We start from the raw sequence: 27,385 nt of genomic DNA on the forward strand, positions 1-27,385 counted from the left end.
CCTTGGTAGCTAAAAGACCTTGGCAAAAGAGCAAGTTTTGTTACTTAAGAACTATCTATCTATCTATCTATCTATCTATCTATCTATCTATCTATCTATCTATCTAATAAACGATACGTGTATGTACTCCTCATATATCTCCTATCCACCTTTTTTTTTTTTTTTTAGGAATGGGAGCAGCCATTTGTAAATGTTATGGGTCTGGCCTCCAGTCTCTTCCACATCCAGATTTTTTTTAGCTGTGCAAAACACCTGGTTTTGCTGTTTAATATAGCAAATTGTTGTGTGTTAAAATATTATTATAATTATAAGCACACTGGTTTGTTGTCCAAACAGTTTTACAGTTTACTGCACATTGTTCTTCTGGTCATTGCGGATAATGAACCAGAAGTCTCACCCATAGGCTTACTTCCGTGTTTAAGAAAAAAGGTGGAATACATTACTGTGAGGAAACAATACTTTGTTTCATTTAATGTAGAAACATCTACAGATTTGTAATGTGAATTACACAAAAATAAGTTTTCTCACTTACAGTGGTATCTATACATATTTATATTATTATATATGTGAACCTTGACCACAAAATCAGTCATAAAAATCAAAGTTTTAAAATGTATTAAAGGGTTTTAACTAAATTCACCCAAAAATGAAAATTTGATGTTACCCTGCTTACCCCCAGGGCATCCAAGATTTAGGTGACTTTGATTCTTCCGTGGAAAACAGAGATCTTTAACTCAAACCGTTGCAGTCTGTCAGGAATATAATGGCAGTCAATGGGATCCACAGCTTTGAGTCTAAAAAACATACAGACCAAATTAAACCCTGCGGCTCGTGACGATACATTGAGGTGTTAAGACACAAAACGGTCATTCTATGCAAGAAACTGAACAGCATTTATATCATTTTTACCTCTGATCCACCGCAATGTCCAACTGTCCTAAACATGTTCACAACAGCCGACATGTGACAAGTCAACGTGCTCTGGCATAATAGTCAGTAAAAAGACAAACCCTCCCGTATGAGTTCGTGCAAGGAAACAAAATCTTTTAGTTTTTAATGGGTTGCAAGAATCAGGATAAGCACAAGTGTTTTTTTTTTTTTTTGACTCTCAAAGCTGTGGATCCCATTGACTGCCATTATATGACTAACAGACTGCAACGGTTTGAGTTAAAAATTTACGTTTGTGTTTTACTTAAGAATCAAAGTCACCTACATCTTGGATGCCCTGGGGGTAAGCAGATAAACATCACATTTTGATTTTTGGGTGCACGATCTATTTAAGATTTCCATTGATGCATGTTTTGTTACTATTGGACAATATTTGGCCGAGATGCAACTATTTGAAAATGGTAATCTGAGGGTGCAAAAATATTGAGAAAATCCCCTTTAAAGTTGTCCAAATGAAGTTCTTAGCAATGCATATTACTAATCAAACATTTCATTTTGACATATTTACAGTAGGAGATCTTTATGGAACATGATCTTTACTTATTATCATAATGATTTTTGACATAAAAGAAAAATTGATCATTTTGACCCAATGTATTGTTGGCTATTGCTACAAATATACCCGTGCTACTTATGACTGGTCTTGTGGTCCAGGGTCACATATGAGACAGAGCAATCTTAATAATACACTAATTATAGACCCTTTAAGTATTTGTTTATTTACATGTATTATTTCATGTTTTCACACTTTCGTTTATGGAGCTTTGACGCCTCTAAAAATGTGTTAAATCAAGATTTAAATGACTTTTGTGAAGTAGTTTTTTTTTTTTAAACTTGACCTCATCACACAGCTCAAGCCAGTATTCATTAAGTGCACCCAAATAAATGTTTCTAAATAGTAAAAAGACACTCCTATGGGTTTTTGTGATTTATTTACGAAAAACGAGGGGCTCAGTGTCCAAATCTCAGATTAGCTTATACATCAGATATTACCATGTAAGTCTGTGCCAAAACATACTTGTCAACTTGCTTGAACTTGCTGAACTTAACATATGCAGCGCTACCAATTGTTTAAAATTTTACTCGAAAGAATGACATTTACATATTATAAACTGCTCAAAAAGTTTAAGAAATATACTGTAAATTGGCATGCAATACACAAATGTTCTCTCTCTTTCTCTCATAAAAAAGAACTAAAATACTTCGACCCGAGACAGAGCTGACGAGTAAGTAGTGAATATACATTTATATCTGTAATTATATATCCTATGTATCTTTATATCTCTGTCTGCATCGTGAAGCTCAGTCGTATTTACTGGGCTCTGCTGGAGGAATCGAGGAAGAGGAGCTGTAACAGAAATCATCGTAGAGACAAGGTAGGTTATAGTCACAAGGAACATGTAATGCAATACAGTGGTATAATGAATAAAATCAAAACATAATTAAAAGCATCCTACATATAAGAAGAAAACCAAGAAAGAAGTCACTTTACATCACGATTTGTTGATGTGATCTTATGATTTAAAAACAAAAACAAAATCTATACACATTGGCTTCAACTTGATCAGTTATACCAGACCCATTTGACTTTATTTTAGTGTGCCAACTAAACTTAAGGCAACAAGAGCACATCCAATGACTTTGAGGGGTTCAGAGTTGAATTCAAGGCTGTGAAATGAAATAAAACCTTGCCAATGCCACAAACCCTGAAGCCATAAGAAGAAAACGAGAAAATAACTTCTAATACATTCATAGTTTTTATAAAGATTATCAGTCATGGTCCATTTCCAAACTATTCTGGATACATGGCAAGTGTCTAGGTACCATTGAAAGCATTCAATACACCATTTGAGAAAAAACTAAAAAGTAAAATTAACTTATTAAAATTGAGAACATACATTAGTTGTAATACTTTCAACTAAAAATAACTATTGTCAAACACATATCCTTCTGAAATTACATCTAGGACTGCTGCTTGAAATCGCTTCAAAGAGAACGGTCCAATTTTGTCGTTTCTTAACGGAAATTTATAATTGGCTACTTGGTTCTCCCAAAGCCTTGTGGGTGTATTTTGCCGTTATTATTTCGAAAAATACACCTTCATTTCATATATACTGTACTTAAATCACAACTTTGATTGTCCTATGAGTGGACTTTAAGTAAAGATGAGGCATATCAGATAGAAAGGAGGAAATGAGATACTCAGGGCACCTACATATTAATAGTAAAAAAAAAGTACAGAAGACAATCCAATAGAAAACAAACAAACAAATGAGCGTATGATATAGATTAAAAAACGAACAAACAGAAAAGAAAAAAAAAAACATTCAGACATAATTCTACATCAAATACTGAGCCGACAGCACCGGAAGAGAAAATTTACAGTGTTGAAATTGCCAAAAATGATTGCGAAGCCTCTGGAAACGGTTTAATAATGATACTGACAGTTTCCAGATGCGGTCTAGAAAGCTAGCGAGTTATGCTGAGCCAAATTTCTTACATTTAAACTGGTCGACTGGAAACATTTGTGTTGGAAACACGCATACCTTTGTGCCTTTTTGGATTAAAAAAAATAAATAGATTCTCTTAAAAATGGTAACAATGACGAGTATTATCATAGTCAGCAAAATAAATGTGGAATGAGTTGAAAAGTTATGCCAACATGACAGAACCACACCAGAGTGAGAGAGCCGATAATTCATTGTTTGTTCCTTCAGACTTTGAGACTTTGTGTAGCTACTCGATCGGTAAAATGCAGCCAGGCATTTGTCAGTTTTTCCACTAATGCATGTTTCAGTATGGAACTAACGAGCAGCAACCTAAAAAAGAAAGAAACAACGGACACACACAACCGTTTCACCTCCACAACTGACGTATTTTCAAAAAAATATTTTTTTTTTGTCTTTTTTTTTTTAATCCTCTGGTGATACCAGGCGTTTCCCTTTGAGGGCCAGCGAGAACCTTAAAACTGCTTGAACTATCCAACTCTCCTCTTTGTCTGAGCCAAGAGCATCCTACAAACTATTTTAAAATATCCTCTGCCATCTGCAATGCGTCTAGCTCTTTAGAAAATGGACCTTCAGAGAGATACTATCATGACAACACACACTACTCGTTAGAAAATAGAGGAGGTTGAAGTATGCGACGCGCCGATTGGAGTTCAGTCTGAGTCGCTGCTCTCCGAGCTGGAGCCGCTGGAGCTGCTGCTGCCCGAATCTGAAGAACTGCTGCTGCCACTCAGCCGAGATGGCCCGCCCCCCTGCGCCGACCCCGCCTTCTCTGCTGGGAACAGGGAAGAGAAGTGATTGCGAGGTTCAATATGTGAGAGAAAAACAAACACTGAATGTAGATATTTTTATGCAGCTCATATCCGATAAAACCTTTGTCCCTATGTTGTTATCTTAAATGCCTTAAATGCCCACACCTGCAGCTGTGTATTATGATAAAGCAGAGACATGCACAAAGAAAGCAAAGAACTGATCTCGAAAGGACAGAATATATTACGTGCTCACCAAAGCAGCCGATATCAAGTGAAGTCAGTTAGTTACAGCACATACACAACCACATCCATCAGTTTATTAGCCTCTCTAGTAGGTTTAATCAAATTATATGCTTTGTCCAAACCAGGGCTCAACAGCAAGGATTTCATTTTTTTTATGCCAGTTGTTCAGATTTATAATTCCCATGCCACCTATTTTACTGGCCCAACACATAAAACATCAGATATTTTATTACAAAAAATAAATTAAATATGAAATGTATGATTTAATATTTACCTTTCTAACTTTATATTTGTGACCCTGGACCACAAAACCAGTCTTAAGTCGCTGGGGTATATTTGTAGCAATAGCCAAAAATACATTGTATGGGTCAAAATTATTGATTTTTCTAAGTAAAGTAAAGATCATGTTCCATGAAGATTTTTTGTAAAATTCCTACTGTAAACCTATCAAAATGTCATTTTTGATTGGTAATATGCATTGCTAAGAACTTAATTTGGACAACTTTAAAGGTGATTTTCTCAGTATTTTGATTTTTTGCACCCTTAGATTTCAGATTTTCAAATAGTTGTATCTCGGCCAAATACTGTCCTATCCTAACAAACCATACATCAATAGAAAGCTTATTTATTGAGCTTTCATATGAGGCATATATCTCAGTTTTGTCAAATTTAACCTTATGACTGGTTTTGTGGTCCAGGGTCACATTTTTATTTTATATTTAAAGTACAAAGATATCTATATGCACTATTTTAAAACTTTACGGTCTGTACGTTTTTTTTTTTCCTGAAAGAATTATCTTGTGCTCATCAGGATTGCATTTATGTGATGAAAAAATATGGTAAAAACTAGGGATGTAACGATATTATCAATATTGTGACATTGCGATAGCAATATATTCCTGGTCACAAGACAAAATGAAATGATAGGTCTTCTGGGGCAAAAAGTGTAGTTTTTAAAATATTTTAACTTCTTATTCTAATTAAAGATTTTAAAAGGTTGCGTTTTGAGCCATCATGCTTTGGCACAGTGTCTGTCAAACAAACTAAAACTGAAAACACAATATGGCTTAATCCCTCGCTGCGTGTTTCAAAGAGATGGAACACTTTGTTCAGGTGATCAGCCCGTGATCTGGTGTTTTTCATGCCTCAGAACGGCTTAGTTCACAGTAAATGAATGCAGTGAACTCGTTTTTTGCATGTATTGTGAGTTTAGCGCATTTGGAAGCACAACGGCCACCAGTTGGAGATGATTACAGCATTTCACATAGATTTCTGGTGAGACATGTTTATGTAAGCCTGTTTTTACTGAAGCTGGTGTTTTCCTACAAAATACAAGCTCTACTGCTGTTTCTATCGAGATTAAATCTTAAAGGTTCACCCAAAAATGAAAATGTGATGTTATCTGCTTACCCCCAGGGCATCCAAGATGTAGGTGACTTTGTTTTTTCAGTAAAACACAAACGTTGCAGTCTGTCAGTCATATGTTGGCAGTCTTTGAGATGGCTTTGAGAGTCAAAAAAACATACACAGACAAAACTAAATTAAACCCTGTGGCTCGTGATGATATATTGAGGTCTTAAGACACCAAACAATCAATCTGTGCAAGAAACTGAACAGTATTTATATCATTTTTTACTTCCCATCCACCGCAATGTCCAACTGTCCTGAGCACGTTTACAACAGCCGGCGTGTGACTCGTCAACATGCTGTGGCATAGTAGATGCGTGCGCGGAAGTGAACTGTCGTGCGTATACGACTCCTGCGGGAGTGTTGACTTTTCACTGACTCCCAACTTTTGAGCCTGATCGACTGAAGTTATGGTTGCTTGCTCTTCGTCACACGCCGGCTGTTGTGAATGCGCTCAGGACAGGACAAAAAAATTATATAAATGCTCTTCAGATTCTGGCACAGACCGATTTGTTTTGTGTGTTAAGACCTCAATGTATCGTCACGAGCCACAGAGTTTAATTTGGCTTTGTCTGTGTATGTTTTTTTGACTCTCAAAGCTGTGGAGCCCATTGACTGCAATTATATGACTGACAGACTGGAACATTTTGAGTAAGTGATCTACTGAAGAAACAAAGTCACCTACATCTTATGCCCTGGGGGTAAGCAGATAAAAATCACATTTTAATTTTTGGGCGAACTATCCCTTTAAAAGTGGAGTATGAATTGCTGACAGCTAGTGGTTTAAATATGTAACGTTACTGCAGTCCAATTTCAAAATATCTCTTTCAAGTGTAGAGATTAGGAAAGCAGTAGTGTAATTTCCTTACTTTAGTGTAAAGCAAAAATGGTATACCTATGAAATATTCATTTTCATTTATTCTGCAATGCAGTTGTTTTACAATATATGGCTATTACTGTCATTGCTATTATTATTGTATTCTAATTTGTTTGGCTTCCTAAAACACCAGTGTGAATGTAATTTAGGCCGAGACAATATATCACAAATAAAAAGAGGGTTGAGTCTCCTTTAAAGTTCAGGTACAAGTCAATCCACTGACTTTTTTCTGACTTAAGTTTTCTAAGAACATGGGTTGGAGCTCTTAATTTTGAACTGCAAATTTATATGGTGCATTATATAGAATAATTCAACTTGTACAAAATTGTAAATTATTTCCAGTTCTTTATTTGGCTTTTTTAAATATCACCAAAAAATAAATTGTGGACTTCATATTGCAATATTATCATATTGTTTGATATTGTTACAACCCTACTAAAACAGTAATATTGTGAAATATTATTATAATTTTATCATGTAAAAAAAAGAAATTTCAGCATCATTTTATTCAGTCTTTAGTGTCACATGATCCTTCAGAAATTATTTTTTTATCAACGCTGAAAACAGCTGTGCTGCTTATATCTCTGTGATAACTGACCCTTTACAGGATTTTTTGATGAGCAAAGTTGAAGGTTCAAAAGAACAGTGTTTACTTTGAAACTGAAATCTTTTTAATGATTAATGATTTAATGCATCCTTGCTGAATAAAAGTATTATTTCTTTAAAAAAAATCATACTGAGACAGACAATTAAAGATTATTTAAATTTAAATAAAACATTTTTGTTGCCAGTTATAAGGGATAGTTCACTCAAAAATGACAATTCTGTCATTCATTACTCACCCTCATGTTGTTCCAAACCTGTAAGACCTTCATTCATCTTCAGAACGCAAATTAAGTTATTTTTGATGAAATCCAAGAGCTTTCTGACCCTGCATAAACAGCCACACAACTACCACGTTCAAGGCCCAGAAAGGTAGTAAGGACGACATTAAAACAGTCCATGTGCCATCAGTGGTTCAACCTTTACGAAGCTATGAGGACAGCTAGGATTAGTGCACAAAGGACACAAAAATAATGACTTCACTCATTTTCTTCTCTCTGTCAGGCCTTCAACGTTTCAGTTGTGTTGCTGTCTACGAAGGATCAGAAAGCTCACAGATTTCATCAAAAATATCTTAATTTGTGTTCCGAAGACAAATGAAGAATTTACGGTTTTGGAGCAACATGAGGGTGAGCAATTAATGACAACACTAATGGCAATATATAGCAATAGAGAGTCCCGTCATCTGGTCCGAAACTGAGGCCAGCGGTCCATCCTTGTTGTTGAGCCCTGCAAATCCTTTTCAGAGTGTGAATAGCATTACATATGAAGGTCTGACAGAAGCCCTTCAATCATGTTAGTCAAATTAGTGAAGCCAAAATCCTATCCCTTATCTCTGTTTTCTTATCCTACCCTCCTAAATCCAGCTAACCCAGTTTGGTCACCTGTCTGCTCACATCTGCACACTACCACACAGGTACCTTTTTTGGGTGGTTTCTTGTTGTTGTTCAGTTGTCCGCTCACGTCCTGTAGCCTCTTTTCTAACTCTTTCTTCTTTTCCTGAACCAGTTCCTCTTTAGACTTGGCACTCTTTTTCCCAGTGCCCGCTGCAGGAGACACACAGCGGTGACCAGTGAGTAACGGGTTGCCCTCGTAGCCCACCGCCGTGGCAACAAGCAGCAAAAAGCACTCTACTACACTGGTTTTTAACTCCATGACGTTAAATTTATGTTTAAGGAATCTGTAAGGCTCGATGCAAGTTAAGCCCAAACGGCAGCATTTGTTGATTACCATAAAAAATAATTTAGATTTGTCCCTCATTTACTTACAAAAAAGGTTAAAGATTCTTTTAAGGCACTAACAATGGAAGTCACAGAACTTATTCTGTTAAAACTTTTGTGTTATTTGAGTTATAAAGTTCTCATAATTTTTTTATAGTTTATTTGTGGGGTTATGGCAGTCATACTTGTGTAATTTATTATAACTTTAAACAGAAAAGGCCATTTCTTTACACTAAAACTATGCTAACACATATTGTTTACATCTTGTTCATTTCTTTCATTAAAGAATTGATATTTAAAGATAACTCATAAAGCTTACAGGCAGCATTATTTCAACTTATTTTTTTTTAAAAACAGACCTTTTTCAGCAGCAGAAGTCGAACTTGTTGGGTAAAATTCTTCAGTCGTAAATAAATTGTTTTTTAAGCAAAACATCTTAGGATTTTTCTCCATATAGTGGACTTCTATGGTGCCCCGAGTTTGACCTTCCAAAATGCAGTTTAAATGCGGCTTCAAACAATCCCAAATGTGGTTGTAAACGATCCCAGCCGGGTAAGAAGGGTCTTATGTAGCGCAATGATTATTAAAATTTATATACATTTTAACCTTAAACACTTGTCTTGTCTTGCTCTGTCTGAACTGTTTTTTTATGGTTCAAGACAGTTAGGGTATGTAGAAAAACTCATCTCATTTTCTCCCTTAACTTCAAAATCGTCCTTCATCGCTGTTTTACCTTTTTTTTATGGATGTAGGATGATTTTGAAATGATTTTTGAAGTTGAGAAAGAAAATAAGTTCAGGCAGAGCAAGACAAGATGAGCGTTTGAGGTTAAAATGTATATAAATTGTATATATATATAAAAAACGATCGTTTCGCTAGATAAGACCCTTCTTCCTTGGCTGGGATAAATTACAACCGCATTTGGGATCATTTGAAGCTGCATTTAAACTGCATTTTGGAAGTTTAAACTCAGGGCACCATAGAAGTCCACTATATGGAGAAAAATCCAGAAATGTTTTCCTCAAAAAACTATTTCTTTATGACTGAAGAAAGAAAGACATAAACATCTTGGATGACAAGGGAGTGTATTTGTTCACAAATGCTTAAATTACACTCCATGGAGTTTTTTATAACAATAAAGTCACAATTACATATTTACATATCTATTCCAGTTCGTTTTTTTTTAAATATAAACATTTAAATGGTGGCTGTCACAACAAATGAAACACTGAAGAACAGTAAAAATTCTAATGAATATATGGTGCATATGTTTAGCAAAATGCTTCTCTCTAATGTTAATTTTTCTAGCTGACTAATGAGTTTATGGTCACCGAATATGTATTTTTCTGAGGTAAATGTGACGTTACGTGACATTATTCTTTACAAGCTTACGTCTTTACGTGGTTGCAACCGATTAGGCTGTACTCTTTCTTTTAACAAACATTTGGATGTTTATTCATGTTTATTTCATGCTGTAACCGGTATTAAAGCGGATACGACGATCAGTTCACGTGTGCTTCGCACTGCCACTTCTCTAGAACTGATGCATTTGTGTGAATATTAACATAAAATAGGCAGAATCTGAAATCTGAGACTTTGTTTTATATCAAAAGTAACAAAGCACAAAGCTTATTATGATTATTGGATGGGATGTGCGCTACAATGTTCAGTTCATTACCTGAAAACAGGCTAGACTAATCGATTCTTGGGATTTAAGAATCAATATTGTTTCGTAAAAAACGTGAATCGATTAAAATTGAGAAAAAAGTTTTTTTTTTAACCCATCCCTAATTATTAATGTTATAACTCGAAACAACTTAAAATCGGTACTATTGATCCACTGATGCCATATTCCCAGTTAATTATGACTGATTATTGTGCCTGCTTGGCAAATTAAAGTGTTTAGCAATGGTATTGTGGATCATTGGATTCTATTTTTTCCCCCTCATTAAAGCCATTAGGTATTTTAATGTTTACGAACTGACCCTTTAACTTTAGTTTGTTTTTGGAAAAGGAGGGACAAGTGGAAATGGATTTTTGTGGTAACCAACATTACGCCACAAATGCTGTCGATTGAGTTTAACTTGTATTGAACCCGAAATATTCCTTTATGAAGTATGAGTAGCGCAGTGTGCACATGAACTAAATGTACACTGTGTTTAATTTGGAAATTTATGGTCTGATCAAATGTGCTCTATTGTATACTAATGTACTCTTAAAACCCTTAAAGCTTCACTTGAAGGTATTAATACCAGGGAAAGCACATGTAAAAATCCACCAAAAGTCATGCAACACATTGGAGAAGGTGAGTGCTCCCAGCTCAAAGAAGGAAATAGCACAGCCCATTTCAGCTTTTAGAGCAGACGGACCAGGCAAGAAAAGAGAGCTGCTTGTCTATAAAATACTGAAGTAAGCCTAGACTAGCAACATATCTGCAGAGAAGGAAAAGAAAGGCACTTACGTAAAGGTTTGCGTTGCTTTTTCTGTAAACAGGACTTGACGTATCGTTCGAGCTCACGCAACGTGGAAGGCTTGAGCGTTTCAAAGTCGATCTCGATCTCGTCCGGGTTAGAGTCTCGCAGCGACGGCTCACGTGACTGGATGATGTGGACCACACGGCCCAGTTTCTCACCCGGCAAACGGTTGATATCCAGGCTGAGCTGCCGTTTTTCGTCGTAAGACATGGGAAGAGACTCCTCCTCGTCAGACTCGTAGTTTGCAGAGCCAGGTTTGCCCCCCTTTTTCGGTTGCCTGTGGATTGGAGGTGTAGTTTGGACGAAGGCTTTGTAACCTTATCTCTACACACAAGACTGAACTGGCATACTGCGATTGAGACAATGACGTGACAGTTTACCACTGCTATCAATAAATGGAACATTGTGTGTTATTGCAGTGCTTTGAATTAAACTGATGTCATATCTCAATATTATAAATTAAAACTGGTATTTTTTTATGGAAGCCTGTTTCTGCAGAGTATGTAAGTAAAATAAGAATTAACACCACAGAGAAATAATTCTGCAATAATGAAAAATAGCCACAATTGTGAGATATAAAGTTGGCAGGAGATATACAGTACTGTTTAAATGCTTGGTTTTAGATTTTTTGTAAGAAAACGGTTTTGTGCATATAATGATGCATTAAATCAATCAAAAGTGAAATTAAATACATTTACACTACCAGTCAAAAGTTTCTGAACAGTGAGATTTCTTCTGCTCACCAAGCCTGTATTTATTTGATCCAAAGTACAGCAAAAACAGTACAATTTTGAAATATTTTTTACTATTTAAAATAACTGTTTTCTGTTTGAATATATTTTAAAATGTAATTTATTCCTGTGATTTCATAGCTGAATTTTTAGCATCATTACTCCAGTCACATAATCCTACAGAAATTATTCTAATATTCAGATTTGCTGCTCAAAAAACATGGATTATTATTATTATTATGTTGAAAACAGCTGAGTAGATTTTTTTTAATTTCTTTGATGAATAGAAAGCTCAAAAGAACAGCATTTATCTGAAATAGAAATATTTTGTAAAATGTCTTTATTATCACTTTTAATAAATAACTGACTTGAAGCTTTTGAATAAATGATATTTTAAAATGTATTAAAATAGAAAACTGTTAATAATTAAATAATAAATATATAAATGTTTTATCTAATAAATCTAATCTAATAAATGCAGGCTTTAGAGTGGAAGAGACAATAAAAATCTTACCATTCAAAAACTTTTGACTGGTAGTGTATAATGTTACAATAGATTTCTATTTCAAATTAATGCTATAAAATATTATGATCTGTTTTCAAAATGAATAATAAGATTTAGTATTAGAATTAGTATATTACAATAATTCCTGAAGGATTATGTGACACTGATGACTGGAGTAATAAAAATTTAGCTTTGCATCACAGGAATAATTTCATTTTAAAATATAGAAGTTTTTCACAATTTCACAACGTTAATGTTTTTACTTTATTTTTGATCAAATAAATGCAGCCTTGCATAAGCATAAAACCCCTTTTTTTTTATAAACATATAGTTTGTTTTTGAATGGTAGTGTAAAGTCCCAATTATGAGAAATAACAAAAGGTTACTTTATTTTAATTTTTTTATTTAAGGTGGAAACAGGTTTCCATAGTTTTCAGATTTTTTAGAGGGATGCTGAATAAATATTAATGTAGAATAAAATTTATTTCTGCACTCGCATTGCCTAAAACCTCTATAATAAAGTAAAAATTTTATAATATTGCCTAATATTAAAATAAATGGCTAGTTATTTGATATCATGACATAAGTACATAAGCATTACCTGTTCCTTCTAGATATGACAAAAAAAATCCATAACCACTATAAATGGGATAAAAAAAAGCTGTATCAAACATTTAGTTATAAATATCCCAAATGTAGAAAACAAGCTTACCTCGTGGTGGATGTGCTGTTGGGTTTCCGCGCAGAGGTCTTTTTCGGCTGAGTTTGTTTATTCGGTTGTGCGGACTTGGCCTTTTTGTCCTCTTCCACCTTGACCTTGTTCTTGTCTTTGTCCTTCTCTTTGTCTTTTTTCTTCTTCTCCTTCTCTTTCTTCTCTTTCTTTTTCTTTGGTTTGCTCACAGGACCCTGTGACAGAGCGGCTAGCTGTTCATGAACAGCCTTCAGCTGAGGAGGAAGGTGGAGGGAATGGTTAGCAAGCAGGGGGATGGGGCATGCTGCATCGATGCTAACGTAAAAGACTAGGATTTTAGCTGTGCGGGGACAGATGATGGGACTGGTGATGAAGGGAAAAGTTTGAAGGATAATGAATGACATTTGTCAACTACATATCTCCCATTTTCACGGAAATACTCTCCCCAGAATAGAGGACTCTTATTTTGAAACATTTGCCAAGCCTCTGAACATTTTGCAAACTTCTTTGTAAACTTCAAAATTACAGCACATTAAACAATTCTACAAAGACAATATATTACATTAAGAAGTCCAGTATATCAGAATCACCCACATGCAAGCAGCTTACATCAATGAAATGGAAATTCACCCTAGGGCTGAGTAATAAACAATATCATATTGAGCTTGCAATAAAACTTATGCCAATAATGATGATAAAATCTGGACATTTTCACTTGATATGACTAAGAAGTGATTACTGTGTCTCTCTGTGAATAAATGGCACGGTTTCGTCTACTCCAAAATAAGGCAAGCCAAACACACCAAAAGTGGAACAAAACAGCATGGTATTAACAGGATTCCCAAACCTTGGTTAACTTCAAATTTAAGGACCTTTCAAGGACCTCCCAGGTACAATACCCTCAAATTCAAAAACCTTAATGTGGGGACACATTTCAAGTGAGAGCAAGGTTACACAGTGTTACCTTGTAAGATAAATTGTTACAGTTTTCATGTCTCAAACATACCTATGCAAAAAAGCATTTTATTCGAACTTCACAGCCTACTTTTTGGAATGTTTCACAATGCTGACCTGTCATCTGTGCGGATGAATGGAACGAGCAGCATGACTGTCTCGAAAGCGCAGAGAGGAATGTGTTTGCTAGTGGCACCAAACAAACAATTCGGCACAAACTTAAAGGGATGGTTCGGAGTAGAATTGACTTCATTGCTATGCACTCCGAAGCCCATCGAAATACCCCATCCGGAGTTTTTTTTACCTTAGTCGAACATTTATGGAGATATTAGAGTTTTTCGAATTGCTTGTTACAGGAGTGATTGGTACATGTGATGTATCTCGTAAATTGCACCACTAAACGTGCAAGTAATCTTACCAAACTTGTGCAGTAGTGTAAATAGGTTATGTACTCCCAAAACGCTGCATCGGAACATTTGTAAGTCCACCATGAGTGTTTTAAAAACATGTTTTAGCCGATCCCTACTAGTCCCAAAAACTACTGTAACAAGCAATTCGAAAAACTCTAATATCTCCATAAATGTTTGACTAAGGTAAAAAAAACTCCGGATGGGGTATTTAGATGGGCTTCGGAGTGCATAGCAATGAAGTCAATTCTACTCCGAACCATCCCTTTAATCTCACCAGCGCTGATCAATTAAAACAGTCCATTGATCCATGCCTTTGACAGAAATAGTGCGGTGCGAACTCTTTAAAGGAACACTCCACTTTTTTTTGGAAATAGGCTCATTCTCCAACCCCCCCCCCCCCCCCTTCTCCTGTTCTTTTAGCATATCTTAGCATAGATCATTGAATCCTATTAGACCAATAGCATCGCGTTCAAAAATGACCAACGAGTTTCGATATTTGTCCTATTTAAAACTTGACTCTTCTGTAGTTATATCGTGTACTAATACCGGCGGAAAATGTGAAGCTGCGATTTTCTAGGCAGATAAGATTAGGAACTATACTCCCATTCCGGCGTAATAGTCAAGGAAGTTTGTTGCCGTTACATGGCCGAAGCAGGTGCAGTAATATCACACAGCACATGTGCAAATGCTAACCTAGCTGGGAACTAATTTCAGGCACTGCGTGATATTACTCCGCCTGCTGCGTCCATATTACGGCAGCAAACTTCCTTGACTATTACGCCGGAATGGAAGTGTAGTTCCTAATCTTAGTACACGATATAACTACAGAAGAGTCAAATTTTAAATAGGAAAAATATCGAAACTCGTTGGTCATTTTTGAACGCGATGCTATTGGTCTAATAGGATTCAATGATCTATGCTAAGCTATGCTAGAAGTGATATCGCCAGAACAGGAAAACGGCTGAATGGATTTCAAAACGGTAAAACTCAACTTAGTACCTCGGGGGAGTTGGAGAATGAGCCTTTCCAAAAAAAGTGGAGTGTTCCTTTAATACTGCACTGTTTTGTCCCACTTTTGGGTTGTTTAGCTTCCCATACCACAAACTCAAACACACATGATGCTCTGTGTCTTTAGTGTTTGCAATCTCAATATATGAGGACATGAACACACAAACTTCATTTCCAGAGATGTTCAAAGAGGCATTTCACAAGCTTTTCAGTTTCATAAAAAAGAAACAAAGTCAAAAACACAGAAATTTAAAGATCTTCCTGACAAACTGCCAAGATAAGAGTTTGGTTCAACTTGAATAAATTATGACAGAAACATTATTATTGTATACTAAAATGTACTTCTCATAATGACAATAATAATATTCTCCTGTGCAGCATCTTATTTGACAAAAAAAGCAATGTTTTATTATAAATTGTTGTATTTTTATTTAATTTTTTTTTGAATTATGGTTTAAAAATTTATTGTTAAAATATTATTAATTTTATTAATTAATTTCATCAACATTTGTATTATATTATAAATTTGTATTAAACCATACGCATAATCCAGAAAGATAAAAAAAAAAATCATTCAGCCCTAAATGAAAAGCAGCTACTCTGTGAATTTTATTTGTGACCCTGGACCACAAAAATAATAATAATAAAAAATAAAAATAAATTAAAATTGAGATTTATACATCATCTGAATAAACAAGCTTTACATTGATGTATGGTTTGTTAGGATAGGACAATATTTGGCCAAGATACAACTACTTGAAAATCTGGAATCTGAGTTATAAAGTTATAAACGTTATCCAAATGAAGTTCTTCGCAATGCATATTATTAATCAAAAGTTAAGCTTTGATACGGTATCAAATTTGCTAAATATCTTCATGGAACATGATTTTTACTTAATATCCTAATGATTTTGACGATAATGGTCCTAACGATAATTTTGACACATACTATGTATTTTTGGCTGTTGTTACAAATACACCCATGCTACTTATGACTGGTTTTATGGTCCAGTGTCACATTTGTGAGTAAACAAGTTATGTTTAGATTCATTCTCAAAGTTAAACAAACATGTGGAAAGCAGTACCTGAATACTGTGCTAAATATCTATTCTGTATGATATGGAAAAAACAATATTGTGATAACATTTTTAGTCATACCACCCAGCTCTAAGTCACCTTTTTTTCCCAAATGCAATATATTGATCTGAATGATTCATCTGTGCATGTTTCAGACTTCTTTCTAATGACTTGGTTGACTCCTATCACTTCGTCCACTTAAACCTGCCACATTCTTAGAATCAACTGCAAGCTCACATTCAACTCTGCCTCTATCCAATAAACATCCAATGAACAGAATCAAGTCCCCATTCCATTTTCCTTTTTAAAAAAATCTATTCTACTTCTAATCCATTTTATTGTGACTTTAAACGTCATTTAAAGAATGAAAAAGACTCTACCATGACGATTCGAAAGCACTGGAGACCAAATCCCAGCAAATAATTTGGATCCTTACTGACAAACATGCCAACCCTGCTGAAAAAAACAGCATATGCGTGGTTAGGTAGGTTTTGGTGCTGGTATGCTGGTTTTAGCTGGTTTATGCTGGTTTATGCTGGTCCTTTGCTGGTTTATGCTGGTCCTTGACCAGCAACATGACCAGCATAAACCAGCAAAGGACCAGCATAAACCAGCTAAGGACCAGCATAAACCAGCTAAAACCAGCATCCCAGCACCAAAACCTACCTAACCAGCATATGCTGTTTTTTTCAGCAGGGAATCAATGTCATTCACAAAGCAAAGAGGAAAACAGAGCCAAAAGACTAGCTGAGTGACAAAGCAAGCTCACTTGAGGGAGATGCCCAGCTCAAATACACCCCATAAAGCACCACCTTAACCCTCTACCGCTCACATAAGAAGAAGCTACGAAAAATGGAGGAGTTAGTGGGGTGGGGGACCGGGAAGTACAAATATCATTCACCTGAAAACGTTTGGCACACCCGTTTTTTGTCCCCGCCCTGTTACCATTGGGGTGCTCCACAACGAATTGCTGGTAAAAAAGCCAAAGTGAAATCAACGGACAAAACAGTCATTATTTTTAAAAATGTATTTTAACAACAGACTGTGTCATGATGACAGCAGAGTAACTTTAATATGTTTGACACAGAGAGATTACAAATTGTCATCTGAGGTTTGACAGCATGCAAGCCAATGTATACCAAGATGCCAACACAAACTGCAGAGGCGGTAGAGGGTTAAACGTTCAGTCCGGGGTGAAAATGAGCACTCGTTTCCAAAACGTTACAAAAACAAGAGACATTAGGGAAAAAAACAACAAAAAGTCCAAATAACTCAGTCAGACTGAGGAGGTGGTGGTGAATGTGAAGGGGAGTGGATGTGGCCTCTGCCTGTCTCTCCACCCTTGGTTTGGATCTTGGTCCTCAAGTGGTGACACCCACCTGTTTGCCACTCACCTGTTCCTGCAGCTCAGCCAGCCGAGTGGCCCGTTCCTCCTCTGAGTCCGAGCTGGAACTGGAAGAGTCCGCGCTGCTCTCGCTGCTGTTGGTGCTCTTGCTCACCACCGCCGTGGCCGACACTGCGTTGGGCGAGGATGGCTCCGCGGGTTCATCTGGCATCTTTGCGAATTTCATCTCAAACACATCCTGCAGGACATGGACAAATTTGATTGGTGAGATCTGAAAGCACATGAAAAAGGCACAATAGATCATTGCCAACTGTCACACCTGGAGTTTTCTTGCCATTGCAACGACCTCATGATCAGGCGGGTTGTATTTGTAACAATTTGAGAACATTAACCGAATATCTGCTGCGAAACTTTGGGCGTCTTGGTATTCTCGGCCGTCCATCTTTTTCTGGAAAAAGGACATTGTATGAGACACAGTTTAGCTTTAAAAATGTAAATAAATAAATAAAATAAATACAACCTGAAGCATCATACAATAAATGAAAAAGAAAAAAAATATATAAATATAACAACTGATATACAGTCAAGCCTGAAATTATTCATACCCCTGGCAAATTCTGACTTAAAGTTACTTTTATTCAACCATTTTTTTTTGACAGAAATGACACAGGCTTCTCCCAAAAGATAAGACGAAGTACAAGAGGCACCATGTCCAAAATTATTCATACCCTTCTCAATAATCAATAGAAAAGCCTTTATTGGCTATTACAGCAATCAAACGCTTCCTATAATTGCTGAACAGCTTTTTGCATGTCTCCACTGGTATTTTTGCCCTTTCATCTTTAGCGATAATTAGGATGCTTTAGAACAGCTTGGACTATTTGGAATGGTATAGAACTTCGGATTTTCCCATAGTGCAACTGTGACAGTTTGCAAAGGGTATGAATAATTTTGGACATGCCACTTTTTGTTCAAATGTAAATAAAAGCTGAGAAATATTTTTTTCCACAATGATGCCTCTTGTACATCGTCTTATTATCTTTTGGGAGAAGTTTGTGTCATTTCCAGTCAAAAAAAAAACAAAAACTTGCTGGTTGAATAAAAGCAACTTTTTAAATCCGAATTTGCCAGGGGTATGAATAATTTTGGGCTTGACTGTATATGGTAAATTCAGAAATGTTAGTTTCAGTCATTTCAATTTAAGTGCATCAATTTATATACATATATAGTTTGTTTATAGAAATGAATATACCTTTACAAATAAAAAGAAAAAGTTGTTCATATTATCATATAAAAATAATAAACAACAAAAATATATACCTTTATATATAATTTATGAACGAACCTTCTGAATATATGCGTCTGTACAATAAATGAAAGAAAGGTTTATCATATAAATGTAATAACTAATATATGCCTGTTTATTTAAATAAATACAATTATTTATTTTGAAATATTTATTATATATATATATATAGTAAATATTTCAAAATAAATAATCAATCTGCTAAATCAATTCTGGTAAATATTCCTTTAAAAAGTAATGTTTTAATAATAATTTCATTATTGGTAGTAATACTATCATTACATTAAAAGTAATATGTATGTCACAATTTCTTCAAGTTAAACCAAACTTTTATTTCAATGAGTTGCTTTTTTATATTATAGTGTAATAGTTTATGATAAACAGGGTTCGTACAGATACTGTAAGATGAAATTCCAGAACTTTCAAGGACTTTTCAAGCACTTCTTTTTTGATTTTCAAGGATGTCAATCAGAGAGCTCACTTTTGGTTTGATGTTTTCTACTTTAAGAAAAAAATCAGAAAAAAAGACTTCATCAGAAATCATCATCTGAAACAAATCATTCACGATATGTGCTCCAAAGTCCCGAATTTAATCAAATGATTTGCTAATGCGCACCAAATTCCCGATCTGAATAATGAATCGTGAACCAGGACAGATCATGAAACGCAAACCATTAAATTTGCGAACCCTCTCTGAAGTGCCGATCTAAATCAAATGATTTGTGACACGCAATTTGAAGTTCCAACCTGAATTAAATGATTAGTGATACACAATCCGATTGGAGCGCTTCGAAACAGTGAATCATTTTGCGACGCAATGGTTTGATGATTCAGAGTTGTGAAAAGCTGTTTCAACCATCACTATACATGTCAAAATTCGAAAATGAATGGCTCTTTTAAATTGATCTGGTTTTTGCTAGTGAATCGCTTGAATAAAAGATCAAAGTTTCTCTTTTCGTGTCTTTAGCCATAGTACTACTACTGGTTTAGCTCGGCAGTTATGACATTAACTGAAAAAATAAAACATTTGATTACGTGAAATTTGCATGAAAAGATGTGTGCTTATTAAAAAAAAATTCAAGACTGATTTCATACATAGTCTTTAAATAATTCAAGCACTTTTCAAGTACCCCTTCAAGAAAATCGCTATTTTTAAGGGTTTTCCAGGCCTTAAATCTCAAAGTCAAATTCAAGTACTTTAAGCACCTTGTATAAACCCTGTGTAAATGTAGTCATTTTGAATATTTACTATTTTTTCTAGTAGAGTTTATTTTTATAAATAAATGTATTACATTCCCATGAATATTTACTTATATACTTAAATAACTGAAGTAACTTCTGACTTCACAAGGTGAAATTGTGCGCCCTACTTTGACAGTGCTGAGGTCCATTGGTTGCTTGATGATTTCGTGATAGTCATGCAGCTCAAGGGCCTCTGCATCTACAGGCTTGTAGAAGGGCCAGGCATAGGCCGCATGCTTCTTGGAAAGCATCTCTTTAAGGATAGTGTCACAGTATTTGAGATGATCGTTGAGCTTGCTTTTCTTGTTGCCTTGCGCTTGGACATCCCCATCCTCCAGATCCTTTTTAGGAGGCTTGATGGGTCGACCTGTGCTCTCTCGTCTGGAAATGACTTTACTGTGTTTGGATTCCAACATCGCAGTGGGCGACTCACTTCTGCTGGCAGTGATCGCGCAGGTTGTGGGTGTGGTAGTGTCTGCTTTCCGCTTTACCCCTTTCTTCTGAGGAAAAGTAGATTGGCATGTGTGTTAGAACAGGAAATGGGAATGTGAAAAACAGATTACACTTACACAAGTCTTTTTATAAGTGGTCTGGTTTAGGGTCAAGCTGATCAGACACCCATCAGGACATGTTTTTTTTTAGAGATATACAGAGAATAAAAGAGTTGCTGAACAAGTAAATAGTCTACAAATCATTTTACTGCACAAACAATCATAGTCCTTACAAAAAAAACAAACAAAGTCTGCATAATAATGGGAACATTGCTCACAGTAGGCGATGTGAAATGTATTGCTGAAGGCAGTGAATCTGTTACAAAAGCTGTTTTGATGGCTGAAACGGAGGTGCTTCAGGAGATGAATTTAGAGATGAGACATTTCAGAAAAGGTTTTAGTTTGCTGACAATCTTACAGCTACTTTTAGACTGTTAACACACTAAAGCACAGCAGGCTGTCAGAAAACTAAAGATCTCTCAAAGAAGCTGCATCTCTAAATTCATCCCCTTTAAAGCCTAGCTGCTAAAAATATTTAAAGCTAAAAAAATATATAAATTAATGAACACAATAACATAAATGTAAAAAAAAAAAAAAGAAATAAAGACAAATAGTTGGCTGCTATACATAATAATGCAAAAATGCATCAAATGTATATAATAAAAAACTAATATATGTTATTATATATCTGCGTGTATATAACAATACAAAGACATACAAAGAAAAACTTATAAAATTATAATACCCATTTAAATTTTATATATCAGGAACGTTTCCTCTGAGGAGGCAAGGAAGGCAGTGTCTCTTCAAAAAATTGGATAAGAAAAAAATTCATATTCATTTTCAAATTTAAAGCATATAAATCACTTGTTGTTGTTTTTTTTTTTTTTCATAAAATTGTCCAACATGACTGAAAACATGAACTGTGTTTTTTTGTGGTTCACAAATAAAATAAATAATTGTTTAAATAAAATATATATTTTTTAAATGGTTACTGCCTTGAGTTGTTATTTTGGAATAAATGTAAAATGCTTAAAAACACCAAACCTGATTAGATTTACACTCAAAGGTTTTTGAACAGTACGATTTTAATGTTTTTTTAAAGAAGTCTCTTTTGCTCATCCAAAGTATAGCAAAACAGTGCAATCGAGATATTTTTGACCATTTAAAATAACTGTTTTCTATTTGAATATATTTTAAAATGTAATTACTCATATGATCAATCATTACTCCAGTCTTCAATGTCACATGATGCTTCAGAAACCATTCTAATACGCTGATTTGCTGTTAAATTTTATTATTATTATTATCAATATTTTAAACAGTTCAGTACATTTTTTCAGGATTATTTGATAGAGAGAGGTTTTGTAACATTATACACTATACCATTCAAAACCTTGGAGTGGGAATTATAAAAATTAATACTTTTGTTTAGCAAGGATGCTTTAAATTGTGATAAAAAAGTGATGATAAAGACATTTATAATGTTACAAAAGATTTCTAGATAAATGCTGTTCTTCTGAACTTCCTATTCACTCAGCTGTTTTTAACAATAATAATAATAATAATAATAATAAATGTTTTTTGAGCAGCAAATCTGAATATTAGAATGATTTCTGAAGGATCATGTGACTGGAGTAATGATGCTAAAAACTGAGCTTTAAAATCACAGGAATAAATTACATTTTAAAATAAATTTGAAAAGAATGCAGTTATTTTAAATAGTAAAAATATTTTAAAATTGTACTGTTTTTGCTGTACTTTGGATCAAATAAATGCAGCCTTGGTGAGCAAAAGACACTTCTTAAAAAAACATTAAAATTTTACTGTTCAAAAACGTTTGACTGGTAGTGTGTACTTGGTATTGGTTTTAAGTATTAAAAAAATAATAATTATTATTAATAGAATAGTCATCCATCCCTAAAACAAAAATCTTTTTTACCCCCTGGCTACAAACTCTGCTATGACAGGAACAATGAAAAGGACAGAGCTAATAAAACATCATTTTAACTGGTCTTACTTTGAGAACAGGCTGTGCAGTTGGGATCATGGACGTGGCAGGGGGCACAGCTTGGACATTGGAGGTGATGGTCGAGACTGGAGTCGCAGCTATTACAGGAGTCTGGGCCAGCTGAGGAGGGGAGCTCGGACATGACGAAGATGGAGAACCAGTAGTCAGTGCTATTGATTGTTGGTTTTCTGTTTGAATGTGATAATGACAAGGTCAGCTGGAATCTCTCCTTCAGGCAGCATGTCACTGGTAACTTCAAAAGTGTATTTTTTGTGACATCTGGTCAGTTACCTGAAGCAGGGGGTGCTCCAGGTTTCCGTGCTTTACCCTTTGGTGGCGGGGGTAAGAGTTCCACCTCCTCCTGGGGCATCTGAGCTACCTTTTGAAGGAAAATCTTTTCCAAGGCTTGAGCCATGAGAACAATGTCATCTGTGGGCTAAGACAATATTTCAAGGAAAATTAATTTTATAAAACAGAGTAATGAAATCGAGTATATCAATACAAATATAAAGGACTTAAATATACCTTGTTATAGATGTAACAGTTTGTGAACATAGTGTTGAAGTCCTGCATGCATTCTCCAGCAGTCCAATAGTAATTATTCTCAAGTCGCTTCTTTATGGTTCCCATGTCCATTGGATTCTTGATAATTTTATGGTAGTCCTATATGACACAGTAAATAAATTAGACAAGCTGTAATATACTAGGTGGACAAAACACATTTGAAGATGTATAATGTTTTAAATGTTCAAATACTAAATCTGTAAGAACGTAATTATATTTTATTTCCCAAAAACAACACTCTACAACACTCTTTTTTTAATAATCCCAACACAACAACAAAAAGTCCCCCAAAAAAAACACTGACTGAATCAGCTACATGAGCTTGGGGCGGGACTATCTGCTTGCTCAACCAATAGCAGACAGGGGACACATAAAAAAAAAACAGTCAATATTTTTGCAATTCCATTTGGTAACACTAGAGGCACAGAAATTACACTAGCCATCTTCAAGTCAAATATTATGACACTAATATATTCAATGATGGCCAAAACTATTAGAACACTAGTATTTTTACCAGGTAAAAAATGGTTTCAATTCAGTTATTTCTATCTTTTGCAGTGGCGAGTCAGTAGGAAATATCAGTTTACATTTCCAAACATTCATTTTGCCATTAATTGCAATAATCCAGTCATATTTTTGTTTTCACAAGGAGTCTGACAACAGCCAGTGCTCCACACTGACATCTGATCTCATCATCATCCATTCTGTCTGGAATGACATGAAGAAACAGAACAAACTGAGACAGACTAAATCCAGAAGAACTTTTCAAAAGGCCTACTTGCAAAGCTACCTGAAAAACTATGTGCAAGTGCAGCTAGGGTCAAAGCTGCTTTAAACGCAAAGGATGGTCACACCACATGTTGATTTAATTTAGTTAACGGATAAAGAAAATATATTTACAACATTATTTTTGACAGCATCTCATTTTACAGCATTTTTTACTTTACACAAGTGCCTAAAACTTTTAACAGTTCTGTAGAAATCGCACTGGATTATGACAATTAATGGCAAAATAAATGATTGGAAATGTAAACTGATATTTTCTACAAACACACTACAGCAAAAGACAGAAACAACAGACTTAAAACCATTTTTAACAGGTGAAAATACTACTGTTCAAATAATTTCGGCCACCACTTTATATTTAAAAAAGTTTTTGTTGCTTAATATTTTTGTGGAAACTGTGATACATTTTTTTCAGGATTATTTAAATAATAGAAAGTTCAAAAGAACAGCATTTGTTTGAAATATACATATTCTGCAACATTATAAATGCTCTTACTTTTGACCAATTTAATGTGTCCTTGCTGGATAAAAGTACTGATTTCTTTCTTTTTGTTTTTATTTTTTAAATCTCACCCCAAATTTTTCAATGTTAGTGTATTATGTATTACACAAAAATATTAGGCACAACTGTTTTTAACATTGCTAATAATAATAAATGTTTCTTGAGCAGCAAATCAACTATTATAAATGTTAGAATGATTTCTGAAATTGTTTCACAATATTGCTGTTTTACTGTATCTAAACCTACAAGAACATAATTATATTTTATTTCCCAGAAACAACACTCTACACATTTTTTTTATAATCCCAACACAACAACAAAAAGTCCCGAAAAAAACACTGACTGAATCAGCTACATGAGTTTGGGGCGGGACTATCTGCTTGCTCAACCAATAGCAGATACAAAAATATTAGGCACAACTGTTTTTAACGTCGGTAATAATAATAAATGTTTCTTGAGCAGCAAATCAACTATTATAAATGTTAGAATGATTTCTGAAGGATCATGTGACACCAAAGACTAGAGTAACTGTGCAGAAAATTCAGCTTTCCCATATCAGCAACAAAACAAATTGCAACAAATTGTTTCACAATATTGCTGTTTTACTGTATCTGATCAAGTGCATCCAGACTTTGTCTGCATTAAAAAAGCAATTTGCAATTGTTCCAAACGAATACTGTGTACATAAGTGTATATCTATGAAATCAAAGCCAAAAACATTTTACTCACTGGCAGGTTCAATTTGATGGCATCCACAGGTGTGTAAAAGGGCCACGCAAACTGATGCTTCCACAGAGTTTTGACAACCACATTCTGCATATATTGTAGCTGGTTGGTTTTTCGGCCAGGCTTACTAGGGTTCGTGACCTCAGGAGCGGGAGGATTCACAATAGGTGGAGGCACCTGGGCAGGGGATGTGACTACCGACATACTGCTCATTTAAGGGAAAGAAGTCGCTTGAATGACGTCTGTACGTCTCTTAGCTCAGTTATAATGATCCTCTTGCTGCTCCTTAGTCCCACCTCGACACACACATCCCATCTCAGGACCTGAGTGTCAGCACGCTGCCAATGAACGCAGAGAAATAACTTATTAAATATAAATGTATGTGTATGTATGTATACACACACATATGTGACTCTGGACCACAAAACCAGAAATATGCATTGCTAAGAACTTCATTTGAACAACTTTAAAAGGAATTTTCTCAATGTTTTGATGTTTTTGCACCCTCAGATTCCAGATTTTCAAATGTTGTCCTATCCTAACAAACCATACATCAATGGAAAGCTTATTTATTCAGCTTTTAGATGATGTATAAATCTCAATTTTAAAAAAATTGACCCTTATGACTGGTTTTGTGGTCCTGGGTTACCAGTCGAAATGTAACCGCAGAAATGATACCAATTAACATTATACTGCTATAATATTTAGCATTATATTGCTAGAATATACATTTTAATCTAATAAATAAAGTTTTAATCTGATAAAACTTTATCAACACCACCATCATGGTGGAAGTTGACGTGCATATTGTTAAAAATCAGTATTTGTATTCATTAATATTTATAATCATTCATGCAAAGCAAATTCATCTAAAAAATTTTTTTTAGGTTATTTATTGTACATTCTCCAGCTAAATGTGATACATCTATCTTCACCGGTAAATTAGTTAAAAGTCTGAACTACAACATCGGGGGGTTCACACAAATGAATGACTAAAAAAAACTGGAAAATTCTGTGAACTTGTGTGTTTCATTCGAACTGCTTTCAATAGTTTTAAATCCTAACAAAATGAACAAAATTTCGCTTGTCTATGAGAGGCCATGAAAAATCGCAGGTTTACTCGGAATTAAACCAAAACATCAGCTAGCAAATTGCGCCCCTGCGCGCCCTTAAACGGAGCTCTCGAACTGTAAATTTGACTGGAAACACATTTGCAATCGCGCGTTAAAGTAACTGCATCAGGCGTGTGTATATAAGTTCTTGAAAAGATGGCGGGCACGGGAGAGACAGGGCATCGAGTGAGGAATGCCGAGGATCGAGCCCCACCATGTCTTTAACACAACCATTGTGTGTGCATGCCGTTCAGCCAGCTAGCTACTCAGCGGGCTAATTTGAAACCATCCCGCAATGCATCCCCCAGCCCGGTTTTTACACTTGATACAACGAGAAAAACAGCGCAAACAATTACGGCGAGCTCTACATTCACGGATCGAAACGACTGCGCTTGAAAGAAGGTTTTGTTACATTGTTGCAAAGCGCCGCTCATCAGCTTCACTCTGTCAGAGGAGATTCTGCTAGCCACATTCAGCTGTTTTCCCCCGAAAAGACCAATATACATCACCGAAACTGAATATAAACTTCGATCGGAATGCGCTAAACGTAAATATGCATGTTATACTTTATTACTTTCACTCCAAGCGGCTCCGGTAGCGTTTTCCTTGCAGATTTTCGGGTAGCTTTTATTGCGAAGAAGCATAATAGATGGCTGGGGTCGACACTGGTTGGGTAGTGTTGTGCGCATGCGCGCTGCGTCGCACGGTATTGTGGTTGTTGTTGTGTAAATGAATAACTGTCGCTCTCCGAGACGCTCAGTCTTTAACGTTCTCATTCCAAATGGTGTGTATAAAAAATGTTTTTTTTTTGTTGTTTATTAAACATATGTGACATTGTTATAATGTAAAGTCACCAAGGTGTAGGCCTATATTTTGCTGTGGGTTGATGACCA

The 27,385-nt window shown here is 35.2% G+C and overlaps 1 protein-coding gene across 10 annotated transcripts; it reads right to left on the bottom strand.

Annotated features, from left to right (window-relative positions):
* Positions 1-1,863: 1,863 nt before the first annotated feature.
* On the bottom strand, positions 1,864-27,164 carry brd3b (bromodomain containing 3b). Of its 10 annotated transcripts, none has more exons than XM_073841430.1 (13): positions 27,067-27,164; positions 25,384-25,718; positions 23,328-23,465; positions 23,094-23,238; positions 22,812-22,990; positions 20,429-20,797; positions 18,072-18,200; positions 17,802-17,990; positions 17,309-17,377; positions 12,980-13,212; positions 11,019-11,308; positions 8,258-8,383; positions 1,864-4,230 (listed from the first exon to the last, which is right to left on the bottom strand). In XM_073841430.1, the coding sequence occupies exons 2-13, from the start codon at positions 25,591-25,593 to the stop codon at positions 4,109-4,111; spliced, it is 2,199 nt and encodes a 732-aa protein (XP_073697531.1). In that variant the 5' UTR covers positions 25,594-25,718; positions 27,067-27,164; the 3' UTR covers positions 1,864-4,108. The 10 variants fall into 10 exon arrangements, with proteins under 10 accessions (XP_073697531.1, XP_073697530.1, XP_073697528.1 ...); XM_073841429.1 differs by having other exon boundaries at positions 1,864-4,227; positions 20,429-20,800; XM_073841427.1 differs by having other exon boundaries at positions 20,429-20,800.
* Positions 27,165-27,385: the final 221 nt, after the last annotated feature.

Source organism: Garra rufa, chromosome 5, assembly GCF_049309525.1.
Source record: "Garra rufa chromosome 5, GarRuf1.0, whole genome shotgun sequence".
NCBI classification, from domain to species: Eukaryota; Metazoa; Chordata; class Actinopteri; order Cypriniformes; family Cyprinidae; genus Garra; species Garra rufa.